General features: G+C 40.8%; 1 protein-coding gene across 2 annotated transcripts in view; it reads right to left on the reverse strand.

Moving 5' to 3' along the window:
• PLCB1 (phospholipase C beta 1) overlaps window positions 1-14,839 on the reverse strand; it is a 630,635-nt gene that overhangs the window by 47,177 nt on the left and 568,619 nt on the right. The window contains exon 32 of one of the 2 annotated variants that reach the window (XM_079784122.1): window positions 14,271-14,388. The exons of the other annotated variant lie outside the window; for it this stretch is intronic. Within the exon in view, the coding sequence (XP_079640248.1) occupies window positions 14,290-14,388 (99 nt within the window). The 3' untranslated portion in view covers window positions 14,271-14,289. The remainder of the gene's footprint in view (window positions 1-14,270; window positions 14,389-14,839) is intronic. 2 annotated transcript variants of the gene reach the window in all.

A 14,839-nucleotide genomic window follows, 5' to 3' on the forward strand; every position in this document is an offset into this window, starting at 1 on the left:
TGGCCCATTAAGACTCTAGTTTCCAATGAAATAATAGACAGTGACATCATATAGCCAGTGTTTAAACCTGTGCTGTGATGTCTTTGGATTTACCTTGAAAACATTCTTTAGGGAGCAGGTAACTGTCCTGGGGTCTGTGCTTGTATAAAACTGTCTGCCAAGGTCCCTTTGTAAAGATATATTTGCATCCATCTGACAATGATTCATGTAGCCAGATGGCAAAGGACAAAGCGGGATCACTTAACACAGTGTGTGACCTACTTACAGGCCCAACAGTCTGCTGTTTAATACTCAACAAATATACTGAGCTTTTGTGTTAAAAATGCAGTTTGGTTTGTTGGTTATCTTATATGCAGGATGAACAGTCTGAATGCTGGTACCTAAGTTCCAATAAGCAAGGAAATGAGGTATTAAACTGATTCCCTAAGGCCAGGGATAAGATGTGTGGTTGGTGTCACTGAGAACCAGGAGTACACATTTAGGCACCTAAGGAACAAACTGTAACTAGTAGACTATTGTGCTGACCTTATGGTAAAAAGTATCCCAGGGTATTTAAAATGGACAAGTTCCTCAAGGGCCTTCTGAACTATCTAAGAGATATTGGAGACTAAATGCACCCCTGAGTAAAAAGCCGTCCTGCCTTGGGCCTGCTCTATGTTACAGACAAGGTATGAATAAAAAAGATATGAAGTGAATCAGAGCGTCCCATAGAAACAAAGATGCAGTTAGGGCATGTACCTCCATATCAAGACATAATTGCATAATTGGTTTAAAATGACCTTAAACCTTGCAAATCAAATATTAATATCTCAGTATGGTATAAAACTGGGTGAAGTATATATATATATATATATATATATATATATATATATATATATATATATATATATATTAGGAAGCTAATGTGATACTGTATCAGGGAATATTAAAGAGATTTTTCTGTTCTCCTGGGCTCACTTCTGAATTTTATTGCAACAGGTAATTTTCCCAATTGGGGTTTTCAATGCAATCTCCAAGGGAGTATTTGGGTTGATGTAGGACCACTGTTTAAGCAACTGAACCAGAGACGCATGTTTTGCTGCCTTTTAATTTGCTTGCTGGTAGAAACTCTGACATTGGTGCAAAGATTGGCTGTGTCCTAAAGCTTTTATTACTGCTGGTATTCTCATCCTTTAATTCCCATGCTGTCTTCAGGCATCACTATTGAATTAGTGAAAAAAAAAAAAAATCCAGAATCCCATCCCTAGCTCTTTGGGAAATTGATCTCCAAATTGCTTAGCTCTTGATTTTACTCTGACCTTTTTAGGCCCCTGCTCCTAACAACTGGAGGACAGCCTATTCTCAATATGAGGTTCCCAGCTACCTTCCAGCTTTGGGCCTCACTGTGGAGCGTCTTTCTTGCTGCTGGGCAATTAGTCTGGCCCTTTAGCCTGGTAACTAAAGCTCTTCAGTTGTGAAAAGATTTCTTATCATATATCTTTGATAATTTGCTTCCCTTGATTTTATCTTGTTGGTACCCCTCTCAGTTGGGGTCCAATGTTCTGAGAACTTAGCTTTTGCCCTTATTTTTTTCTGCAAAATCAGATCCATTTGCCTTCCATTTTCTAATTATATATACATTTTCTATACACATTTTATCTCCTTTTTTGTATTCTTTAACTCTCTGTTCTTTATTTTTTATTATTTTATGAGAAACCACTTAAATATAATTTCAAGAATCTGTCCCACAAAAATTACAAGACTCCTTAAAATATTTATATATAGTTTATATAAATATGTGTTTCATATTTTATGGTTTCTGTGTTTTATATTATACACAATTACATGTAAATATATTTTAGATATTTAAAGATGAGCATACCTATATAAATTTGTATATATATATATTATATATGAGAGAGAGAGAGAGAGAGAGAGAGAGAGAGAGAGAGAGAGAGAGAGAAGGAGAGAGAATTATTGTTGCTATAGAGAAAAACTGTTGATTTGAAAAAAAATTTAAATATTCTTCTATTGGTTTCAGAAGGAGAAGGGAGAGGGAGAGATAGAATTATTGATTGGCTGGCCCCTGCACACACTCTAACCTAGTATTGAGCCCAAAACCTGGGCATGTGCCCTGACTGGGAATCGCCTACCTTTCAGTCCACAGGACGAAGCTTCACCCACTGAGCCACACCTGCCAGGACAAAAACTGTTGACTTTTAAAATTTAAAAGTGAAATTCTTTTTAATTATATGTTTTCAATTGCCTTATAAGTGGCAGATTTTTTAAAATATTCATGTAATTATAAGTCGTTTCTTTCCTTCTGTTGCACTGTAATTCACTAAGATGAAAGATGTTGGGAGAAGAGGGTAAGGTTGGGAGAACAAAGGAAGAAGGCTGAACACTCAGTATCTGGCCTGGTCCTATCACCGACTTTTAAGTGGATCTCTCAGGCCTCTTTTCACATTTGCTAAATGAAGGTGTCAGTTTGGCTTATTTAAAAACCCTTTACATCTCTGTTTGTCTATGTAATTTTTTAAAATTTGTATCTTAGTTTGCCCAGGTTAGTAATAGCTCTTTTGCCCTACCTTTGATGACTATAAATGTAATTTGCTCCTGGCCCATCAACACATTTTTGTGTAAATAATGCAAATAGCAGAGCATGGCACTATAGTGTGAACACAAGATGTCAGAAGTGGGGAAAATCCTCTATTAAGTAAAGGAGGACAAATCTGGGGAAATGCCATTCCTGGACACTGGAGGTCATGAAAGCAAGGTCCTCGGGGTTATGTAATGAATATGCTTTTTTCTCCCGCTACTTGTGTATAAATTAATAGCAGCTGAAAACAAAGGAACACAGAGGAAAGAAGACCGGAACAAACAATGCAGTAGAGCAGAGATTACATTTCTCTGACATCTGCACAGCAGAGAGGGAAGGCATGGGGGGTCTGAAATCAAAGGGCACTGCACTTTTAAAATAATGGACAAGATACTTGGGTAGCTGGTGTGGAGACAGCTGTGCAGCAAGACACAGCAAGGTGTGCTTGCTTGGGAATCTGCTTGCTGGTGTCATAGTGTAAGGTTGTGCCTAATAATATTTATATGTGTTTTGCAAAAAATGAATGGATTAACAAATTTAAGTGATAGGTGATTCACATGCTACAAAATTAGAATTACAAGAGTCTATTCAGAGGCATTTATCCTCTCCCTATATTGCATTATAAAACAGTTTTACTGACAACAAGTTCTTAAGTAACAATACAGGCTTTATATACATACATATGTATGTATATTTATATACTAATGCAAGTATGTATCACGTATGAATGGATGGATGGATGAATGGACAGACAGAGGGATGCGGTGCTACTTTCAAATCCATCGCCCTCAATTTCAAGAGATAAAAATATGTTGGGGTTTTTTAAACAACCTATTTTCCATTCTACTCTTGGATAAGTACTATAATTCTAAGATTAGAAATCTAGGGGATAAAATATCTCTCAATGTGTAATTTTTATGTTTTCTAACTAAATTCACTTTCATTTTTAGATAGAATGTTGCTGGAGGCCAGGCTCCTGGTAAAACAATGGCAGTGATGTTCACCCTTTGTCATCTTGGGCTCCAGTAAAATCTCACAAGACAGGGTTTTTTCACATTTTAGTTTGCCAGTAAGACTTAAAAACGGAGGAACTGTAAAAATGTAAATGATGGTGATTAAACTGACCGACATGCCAAAGAATAGATTTAGGCACAAGGTTTAAGGAAAAAGTTATTTCTAACCTCCCCTCTACCCCCCCCCCCCGCCCCCCGCCAGCTGAGTTCTAGTCTGATGGTCAATATCAGAGAGAAGACTTGCAGACCACATGGGAAGCTCTGCTGACTGTATGCAGGGCATACATTCCACCTATGAATGCTTCCATAGGCCAAACCTATGGAAACACCACCAGTAAAGTGCCGTCAAGGGCCAGTCTAATTAATTTATCTATTAGGAATATTTTATTTTAGAGTTGAACTTAATAGGATATCCTCTGCCTTTCCATATAAAACAGATATTAAAAAAAAAACACACACAAATTTCTGGTTATAGCTCAGCAGAACTGAGCATAATTTTCAGCCATGAAACAGCAAATATTTCTTCTCCCGAAATCCTGAATTTAAAGCCTTTGACAAAATCTCGCCAAAGCTTTTGTCAAGAGTTCAATTTGGTAGAGAAATTGCAAGAGAAAACAGGAAAAGGCCAGTTCCTTCTAGGTGACTGTGCCTTTTGTTCCTGTGTGACCCAGCCTGCAGGAAACTGTTTGTTATTCACCTCATTACAAACATCTCTCTGGCACAGCAGGTGTTGGGTCGGGAGAGGACAGGGCGTCCAGGAAACCTGCAATCAGGTTAGAAAACTCCCAGGTGACCCATCCCCTTTCAGCTGACTCTGAGTGGCTGGCACTGCCGGCCACAGACAGCTCTGAGCTGCCTGCCCGTGAAATGTTGTCATTTAAGCCACAGCAGAAACACTCCCTCAAACCACTCTCCCCGGAGGTGTAGGAGCTGCATTTCCAATGACAGAAAGGGAAGCTCTCCTAGTCTTCTGACTGTTAAAGGAAAGAGACAATTTCCTTAGAGTTGCTTCACAATTCCACTTCCCTTAGGATGTGATTTTAAAAGTTTTTTGCATGTGCTAGGCCAGAGTGGCTCAGTGGCTGAGTGTCAACCCATGCACTGAGAGGCCACAGGTTTGATTACCAGTCAGGGCACATGTCCGGATGGTGGGCTAGATCCCCAGAAGGGGGCATGCAGGAGGCAGCCATTCAATGTTGTATTTCTCTCTCATCAATGTTTCTCTTTCTCTCCCCCTCTCTCTCAAATCAATAAAAGCATATTAAAAATGAAGTTTCTTGCACAAATTAAGCTCTTTGGGTAAAGTTCAGTCTTTCAAAGATGTCCTTCCCATTTTTTTAGCTGCCCCCAATGGTGGCTGACTCTATCACGGAACTCGGTGTGTCTTCTAAGTGGGAGAAGAGAAGGCAGCAGGCTGAGATCTAGTAGACTTCCCTCTACATCCTCCCAGGTCTCTGCTATGAAGTGGCTGGCTTACATTTCTCCATGAACTAACAGCTGTTGGCCATTTGGAGTGACTGAATTGCAGCCACTGTTTGAGTCCATGGTCTGGTCCCCTTGACCTGAGGGAGCGTCTTTATCTTATTCTTAGGTTTCTACCAATCCCCTCAACATCCACCATTTGCCATCGCTGTCCCTTCCAAGACACACACACAATATGGGGAGCCATGAGCCCTGTTCAGAACCTTCCAGATTGTGGCCCAAAGAGTGGAAGCCAGAGAATAACATACAAATCTCAGTTCATGCTCTGTTCTCTCTCCCCTCCCTCTTCCCACTTTTCCTGGGATTGGGAGGGGTGGTCTTTCCTCTTCCTCTATGGCCACATTCTGAGTTCTGTCCTTGTCGAGTATGTAGTAAACTTCTAGCTCCTCGGGCCTGGCTTCTGTGGTATAAGAAGCTAAAGGAATTTGGAGAAATCCCTTCCTGTCTTGAAATCTATTTTTCAAGATTTCTGCCTCACTAATAAGGATCTTTTCCTTTGGGAGTCCCATCCTTTCCTTTCCTGGAGTCCTGACTCAGCCTGGAAGGAAGGAGGACACTTAATGGGAAAAGTACACATTTCAACTTATTATGTGCTTTCACTGCTGTACAGGCAGAGTGGATTCTAATTGCAGCGTGGTAAATGTGGAAGCCTCTTCATCTGCAGATGCGTTAGTGTAGCTGCCATGCAGACTTGGTGCATTCCTGGATCAGCTCTGGCAATCACCATTGTATGAGTATTATTGTCAATGTACTAAATAGCAAGAGAAAACAACCTAACATTTAAACAGTGTCTGGGGAAACCCGTTATTGTTGATAGTTTATGTTGCACACTCATAACATATTGTTCTTCCACTGAACATTGATCATAGGAAAACACAACTCTGCCAACCATTAAGAGTGAAATCTGTTTTTCCCTATTCTTCAGTGGCAATCCTTTTATATAGTACTAGTGGCCCGGTGCATGAAATTCGTGCACGGGAAGGGGAGGGGGGGTCCCTCAGCCCGGCCTGCACCCTCTCAAATCTGGGACATCCCTTTCACAATCCAGGACCACTGGTTCCTAACCGCTAGCCTGCCTGCTCGATTGCCCCTAACCACTCTGCCTGCCAGCCTGCTCATCCCCAACAGCCCCCCCTTGCTGGCCTGCTCACCCCCAACTGCCCCCCCCCGGCCAGCCTGCTTGCCCCCAACTGCCCCCCGCTGCCAGCCTGCTCACCTCCAACTGCAACCGCCCCCTGCCAGCCTGATTGCCCCCAACTGCTCCCCGGCAAGCATGCTTGCCCCCAACTGCGCCCCCATGCTGGCCTGCTCACCCCAACTGCCCCCCCTTCCCAGCCTGATTGCCCCCAGCTGCCCCCCACTGCCGGCCTGATCACCCCTAACCACCTCTGCTTCAGCCTTGCCATCATGGCTTTGTCTAGAAGGACTTCCGGAAGGTCTCGCAGTCTAATTAGCATGTTACCCTTTTATTAGTATAGATTCTCGGGATAAACTAGACAGGGCCACAAATGAGGAGTATTCATTAATCTCTGCTCAAATGGATTCCTCTTCACTGCCTATGTCCCTGTTGCTATTAAGATGTCTGCTCCCCTTCAAGTGTGGATTTCCGGAAGAGCCTATTCCTTGCCTCCTGTTCATCCCAATCTTATCCAACTCCCACTACCACCTTTCCACTGACCCGTCACTAATACCAAGGGTACCAATGACCCCCTGATCACTAAAGTCAAAGGACACCTTTCTGTATCGCTCAGTTGCTGTGGACACCGTGGGTCCCTCCCTTCATATCGGGGACTTTTTTTTCCCTTTTGGCTTCTCTGGTATTCTTGGTTTTCATCCCACCTCACAGGCTGACCCTTTTCTGTCTCATCCAGGCTTTTCCACCTCTATCAGACCTCTTAAAACTAAGTCCTGGGATCCTCCTCTTTTCCCCTCTCTATGCCAAACATTTTATCCATCCTATGCTTAAATTCCATCTAGACTCATGTTTTTCAACTCAGTCCGTGTGGCTCAAGAAATTGAATGTCAACTCATGAACCAAGAACTGGCCTATCAGGACACATGCCCAGGTTGGGGCTTGATCCCAGTAGGGGGACTACAGGAGGCAGCCGATGGATGATTTTTTCTCATGGATGTTTCTCTCTACCCTCTCCCTTCCTCCCTAAAATCAATAAAAACATATTTAAAAAAAATAAAAATCAATTCAATCTAGATTCATGATTTTTAAATGTTTTGGCATGTAACTTACACTTGGAGAAAGGGTAAACCCTTTCAATTACTTCTGTTTTTCTACTTCTAGAAATTTCTGCTTCTATAATAACTCTCATGACAGCCTCATAGGAAATAAAGATGATAAAAGGCACCATAGACACACAGGGTTTCAGGCAAAGGCAAGCTGGAGTGTGGTGTCAATTGGAAGGGAAAGCCCTTGTCGGAAAGCGGGTGCTGTTCCTCAGTCACTATGTGACCTTAGACAAATCACTCTCACCTCCGGGCTCCAGGCTGTAGAGGCCACAGATGTGACTTGATTGTCTTTGTAATGAAAGGTTAAATGTGAATCCTGCCAATAGGCATTTCATGTTCAGAGTCTTAGCACCACCTTACTTGTTTGGAAGTGGTATAAAAAGGGCAAAATTGGAAAGAAATGTTTCCTACAGAAAATAAAACAGCCTGAAAACTGTTATTTACCCCAGCAGTTCTCTATTCGATTTCATTTATTGCCACTTAAAACTTTTAATAGGGAAAAAAAGTGGCCTCATTAAAATGAATGTGGCAAGTGATAACTTAGTATTAGCTGTGGGCAGTATTAACAGTGGGAGGAGTATTATGGTACAGCTGAGACCTTTTTCTGGTAGGACGGCTGAGTGGCTGAGGAAAATGTCCTGCTATGTAGGTTTGTGTTTCAGGGGACTTTTTGGTTGCCCCCAGAATATTCTACACACAGGTCCTGGGAGTTCATTGGTCAGTGAGGCAGCACTACACCTTTCTGGTAGAGGAAACATGGAATACAAGGTTTAAAAAAGCAATAAATTGTTTTTCAGCAGACAGTTCTGTTTTGTTTATGAAGGACTGGACGTTTTCCACTCTGGTAAGCTGCAATAGGAACTCTGCATTAAACCTGGAAAAACTCTATGCCATAAAACAGTAAGGTTTGTGGCAGTGGTGTACTAATCCATATTTAATAGGTGGCTCTCCCAGGGAAGAAAAGACCCTCATCTATAGTGTTTGCTGACTACCCCGGTGTAAATATCCCCACTAGGGCCAATTTCAAGCTACCAAAGTGAGGACCTTGCACCAAGAGTTAGGAAGAGGTGCAAGAAGCACTCCATTCTAGTAACCACAGAGATACAATAGTTGTAGATTACCTTGAGAGCCCAGACAATAGTCAAACATCTATAATAATAAAAGCATAATATGCTAATTAGACCAGATGTCCTTCCAGACAACCTTCCCGATAAAGCCATGTGGCGGGGGCTGTGGCAGAGGTGGCGGCAGTGGCAGTAGGCGGGGGCCGAGGCTGCCACCATGGCAGCAGGGCCGAGCCCCTTGCATGAATTTCATGCATCGGGCCTCTAGTGTCAAATAATTAGCAAGTCATGAGTTTTGGGTGTTTGTTATCTTTGTTTTTAATATAATTTGTTTAATTGTAAGTTTATATAATTTACTTTTAAAAAATATATTTTTATTAATTTTAGAGAGGAAGGAAGAGGGAGAGAGAGATAGAAACATCAATGATGAGAGAGAATCATTGATTGGCTGCCTCCTGCACGCTCCCCCTAGGAATCGAGCCCGCAACATGGGCATGTGTCCTTGACCAGAATCGAACCTGGGACCCTTTAGTCCACAAGTCGATGCTCTAGCCACTGAGCCAAACTGGCTAGGGCTATAATTTACTTTTTAAATACCACAGGCTTTATCACAGTATCATGAGAAATTCCTTCCTGTCTGCTCCTCTGCTTGATCAACGTCTACTAAACCCTATAGGTCAAGGGTTACCACCTCTGGGAAGTTCTCCTCGTTTTAACCAAGAATATGTCAGCCCTTCTTTCCCTACAAACAGCTCTATTATAATGATGATCACAGTATTTTTTTCCCAACACAAATTCTCTGTAGATAGGTAGATTATACATGAGAAATTAAGATTCAGCATGCTATCTACCTAAGCTGCCTATTTGTTAGCCACTAGCCACATTTAAATTTAAATAAAATTAAGACATCAATTCGTCAGGTGCATTAGCCACATTTCAAGCACTTACTGAGCACCTGCAGCTAGTGGGCTCTCAGACACGGGGCATTTCCATCTCTGCAGAACGCTCCGCTGGACAATGTGAGGTGAGGGGGGAGCTTGCATCTCTTTGCATAGTGTTATTTTCTAAGCACATAGCCTAGTGACTGTATACAGTAAGCATTCAATAAGTATTGAATTAATAAAAGAAAAAATTAGCACTATTTCCCTAGTGGTAACTACTTGTAGCATTCAGGTTTTCTGAGAAACCACAGAAACAAACACACATACCTAAATTTATTTTTGTTATTGACAAGCGGAAAACTAAAAATGAGCAATTTTCATTTCCCCTGGGATGAGAACACCAACATCCATCATTAGAATACAATTATAGACTTCATCTCTCAGGTGTTAATATAGCAATCTATAGTTGTTAATTCGGAAGCATAATATCGATTTTAATTTATTTTTCTAGGTCATCTCTGCTCTGTTGTTCTGTAAGTGACCCTATGGACTCATTAAATCTTTCAGCATGATATTTATGCAACCCTATTTAATGAGTCCTCCAACACCTTGAATTCTCTGGATCTCATACCTATTATTTTAGTGGCAAAATTCTGTGTTTAATTAACCGTATTCTTCATGGACTCAGAGGAGATCATAAAAAGGTCACTCAGTCTTACACAACTCTCTGCTTGCAGACAGCCTCTTTGTTGCCACACTTACAGATCTTCAAGAGACTCACAGTATCCTCTGGGGATTGGTTCCAGAAGCCCCTCACCCCCGACCTCACAGATAACAGAATCTGCGGATGCTCCAGTCCCCTACAGAAAATAGCATAGTATTTGCCTATAACCTACACACATCTCCCATATACTTTAACTCATCTGTAGGTTACTTAAAATACCTAATACAAGGTAGATGCTTTGTAAACAGTTGCTAAAATACACTGGTTAGGGAACAATGACAAGTTAAAAATACATTTAAAAATAATAAAAAGAAATGTTTCTCTTCCAATATGTTCCTCTAGATTTCCTAATAACCTCAGGGGTAAATACTAGGGCTGAGTAAATAGTATTTGAATGAATAAACAAAAACCTTAAAAATAATTGCTTAACAACAACAAAATAGTAGACCCTGGTAAAAACCCCAACGTGTACTCTAATTCCTTTCTCTTATAATTCAGTCCCCACCTTTTCAAGTGGGAGAAGGAGGTTTCAGTTAATAAGGATTCTGTTCTAGGGCTGGGGGAAGAGAAGGGCTTAGGAGGAGAGTGTGGACAGATGAGGGAGGAAAAAGGCTCTCAAGGGAAGAAAACCTATTTCATCTCTGGTTTGAACTCAGCACCAACACATAAAAGCTGGATGGCATGTGAGTGGAGAATAAGGGAGGGAGGACAAAGTCAAGGTTGGGAGGAGGTGAGGGTGTATACCAAGCTACACTGTGTCTCACAGTTCCCCTCTCTGTGTGCCACTGCCTTCCCGCTGGATGTGATGGACACAGAAAATAGCTGCCTGCCCCCCAATGATAGGAGCTGCTTGCTGCGAGTCATAGCTTCCGAGAGGTAGTTCCTTGTGTTCAGAGGGCTGGGCATTTCCTAACATCTAGTCCTGGGGGATGTTCTTCTCCAAGACATTTGTTAAAAACAACTGGTTTTGAAAAACTTGAATGTCTCGCCTATGATGTTTAATTCCTCTTGCTGTTGTGACCATTTTAGGGGCTAAATCCCTGGCACGATTTGGTTGTGATATTGTGGAGGCCGGGGTATGCCACCAGCAAATAAAATAGCGTTTGGTATATGGGACTGGAGTTTGTCCCTAGTCACCACTCAGAGAGATCTGCTTCCCTTAACAGAGAGGCTGCTAGTCTGTCCATTTTATAGATGAGTATACTGAGGATCAGAGGGTGTACCCTTAGGGCTTGCCTCGCCATGAAATGTGAGAAAGAAACCTGAAACCTATATCATAAAATCATGGCTTCAGATATTTACTAAGAAAAATCAAAGGACACAACATGTGGGGTCCCCAAGGTTTGACACTTCTTGTCTGACCTTAGTAGAGTTCATTAATCTTTTTGAACTTTAGTTTCCTCAAGTGCACAATGGCAAGAGTAAGATAATACATGTGATGTGCTCTGAAGGTGCTTCTCAACAGAGTAAATGCTTGATGCCATTGTTTTATAATTTAAGTGTAAGGGAATAAAAGTTTAAATCCCTTTCCATGGACTGGAATTGCTCTATATTTTATAGCATGTAGGGACTGTGTTTTTGCTCTTTTGTTCTTATTGAAATTGGCATAGCCTAGAATAAAGCAGACACTTAACTATACTTGGCATAAATGTATAGTTCCCAAAGCTATAGCATCAGTATTTTTTAGAAATTAGTCATTCTATAGCTCTTTACATAAAGGTTCATACATACTAGTACACAAAATGAGCAAACATGCTTTTTGTTTGTTTTTAATCTTTCTGTACAGTGATTTGTATTTATTTAAAAAAAAGTTACCTGGGTTAAAGGTATGAATAACCTGTTTAGCTTCACCTATTAATCTCTAGCTGAATTAGGAATATATTTTTCACTAATGAGATTTGTGTTCACTAATTTAAAATGTTAAATTTCAAGTATTAATGTGATGAGTATTCCGGGAACAATATTATAGTAAAAAAAGTCATTTTTAAAAATTTACCTTTATTGTTGAAAGTATTACAGATGTCCCCTTTGTCCCCACTCCCCCCCACCCCCTCTACTGCACTTGCCCCTCCCAGGCCTTCACCACACTATTGTCTGTGTCCATAGGCTATGCATATATGCATGTAAGTTCTCAGGTTAATCTCTCCCCGCCCCGATACTGCCTCTCCCCCCCACCCCAGCCTTCCCTCTGAAATATGTGATGCCTTTTCATTCATTCATTTTGTTTTCAGCTGTAGACTATCAATGAAGATTTCTAAGGCGAGGAAGAAAGGTGAGGAAATATTAAACTTTGTACAAAATGCACTTTTCATATACTGCTATGAAAGAAGAACTTTTTGTTCTTTTTCAAAGATAAAATAGTGTTTGTTTGTTTTTCTGTTTTTGCAATGAGGCCTATTTTTCCATGGAAAGTGTGAAATTGGTTTATTGTTATGTTGCCTTTTATATGTGGAAAGCTAAAGGGACCAAACTATGTGAGTAAAGATTTTTTTTAAATGTCTAGGCATTGTGGGAATATCTATCTCTTTTGAAAATAAATACTTTTTGCTAAGCAGGAAGCGCAGCTGACATTCTGAAAGGAATACAGGTTGTGAACCAGCCATTGCTAGCCTGATAGAGCAGAGGACAAAAATGTAACATTTATGTCCCTATTGCATTTGTTTTAGAAACAACACCCAACTCCTGTGTTCTGACCTCCACTCTCACTTACCTCCTCTGAGAGAATGTAATAGTCTACCTGTGATATTAAATGTTTCACAATAACTCTCAAAAATTCCAAGACAGTAACAAGTGCAACAACAACAATAAAATCCAAGGGGGCTTATAATTAACGATTTAAGATATTCCCTAAACATTTATAGCCAAATGAAAAACAAAAACATTTTCAAGGTCTCCCTGATGTGTTCTTGAAGAAATCAATATCACTCGCCTCTCCTACACCCCAGCTTCCAAAGTGGGCTTGATCACAAGGTCACCACAGAAGCAAGATCCATTGGGAGAACATGGACAGAATTCAGGCTATGGCTTTGCTCTCAAATGACAATCTCTGCCTCTCTTTTACTAGTGTTGCCGTCAGAAATAGAAAATAAGAATATACCAAAGGGTCAGGCTTGTGATTAGGCAAAAATATTAAAACACAATAAAACAGCATGAAGGTGGCTTAAAGCTTCTCCTTCCAGCCGGGGGATAGATACTCCAGCCTTGCTGGTCAAATGTGGTCCATGGAAATATGGCAGCAAGAGCATTCCCTGAAAGCCAGTGAGGGATGCAGATCTCAGGGCCCACCAGACCTCCAGCATCAGAATCTGCATCTTCATTGGATCATATAGTCATTAAAGTGTGAAAAGCTCATTGTTTGTGGCAATTGATATAGAGAAAGGAAGAACTTACACCTTTTTCCTTAGTAAAATTTGTGTTTTCACTAATTCTTTGATGTTTCTAAACTGCACTGCTTCACAGATCAACAAGGACTTAAAGACAAAAACACTAAGCCTCACTATAAAACTCTGTTTTCAACACATCAGAATAGAAGTTTGCTTTCTTTATAATCACAGCAATGCTTCTTTACTCCATCATTAGAATGGCTTTGGCCAGTTTTTATTTGCTGAAGGAATATCATAGATTTCATGATGATTCTCCTCTAGCAAGCTAAAGTCCTCTCTAAGTTTCAAGCTTCATTTTGCTCCAACCAGCAGCCATTGACACAAGCATTCCTAATAGTGAGGCAATTTTAAGAGCTCTTGATAGCACAGAATCAGAAAATCCTGAGATACCCTCTTAAATCTAAATACAATGTGGGGATACATGCCTTTTGTTTGGTTTTTAAAAGGACCGTGTCATAAATTGAGTAGAATGGGTCAAGAAGACTCCCTGAAAACTAATTTAATCCCATTAGATTTTAAGATATTAAGATTGTGAGAAATCAGTGCTTTGAGAAGTAGGAACTTAAATGTTTCAAAAGTGGGAATAATAGTGAGTGTGAGAGTGAAAGGTCAAGGTCAAAAGGGAAGCTGATTTTGCAAACTGAGAAACAAAAGGGAAGAAGACAATATGTAAGAATGGAATTTATGACAGAAAGAGAGAGAACAATGATGAAGAAATAAATACCAGAGGAAGACAGTTAAGATGTGCAGTGCATCATGGTGTGGCTGGGAACTGGAGCAGGAAAAAGATGGGAATGTAGAGAAAGGGAGGGTGAGGAACAAAGGAACAAGTCCATGATGCCTGTGCACCGGATGGCCACACGCCACCCTTCTCTCTAAAGCGACCCCTCCCATCCAGTCCTACCTGGCCGGAAGGACGGTGGTCACCACTTGAGAGCTTGAGGGTTGGGGGGAGTAAAGTTGGGGGAAACAGAGGGATCCTCATGGCAAGTTTCCGACAAGAATGAGGAGGAACCGTCCCCCTGTGTGGAAAAAAAGGGATGCTGTCATTTTGGTGGCATTGAACTGGATTTTTAAGTCATTTGTTATTTCAACGTTTTTGTCTGGGAGCTTTCTTGGAGTGCCTTCTAGAACAGAGATTTAAAACCTCCAACTCCTTTATCTTGTCCAACACTTTCTGCCACAAATGCAATGGAACTGGCAATTGAATTCTCCTTGGTCCTTCCCTACCCTCTGTAGGGATTAGACGTTAAAGATGATTGCAGCTATTACTATTGAGAAATTCTCCACAAAATTCCACTACTGTCAAGAAACCTGAGAAGAGGTTATATTGAATTACTGACAGCAGTTGAACAATGCAGCCCAATGAGTTTGCGCTTAATGGCCATACTGTACTTTTTCCTCTTAAAGAGAGAGAACTTTTTTTTTATTATACACAAAGTCAATTGTGTTAGTCCTCTACTTAAGTCATTC

Source organism: Cnephaeus nilssonii, assembly GCF_951640355.1.
Source record: "Cnephaeus nilssonii genome assembly, chromosome: 11".
In the NCBI taxonomy this organism is placed as follows: Eukaryota; Metazoa; Chordata; class Mammalia; order Chiroptera; family Vespertilionidae; genus Cnephaeus; species Cnephaeus nilssonii.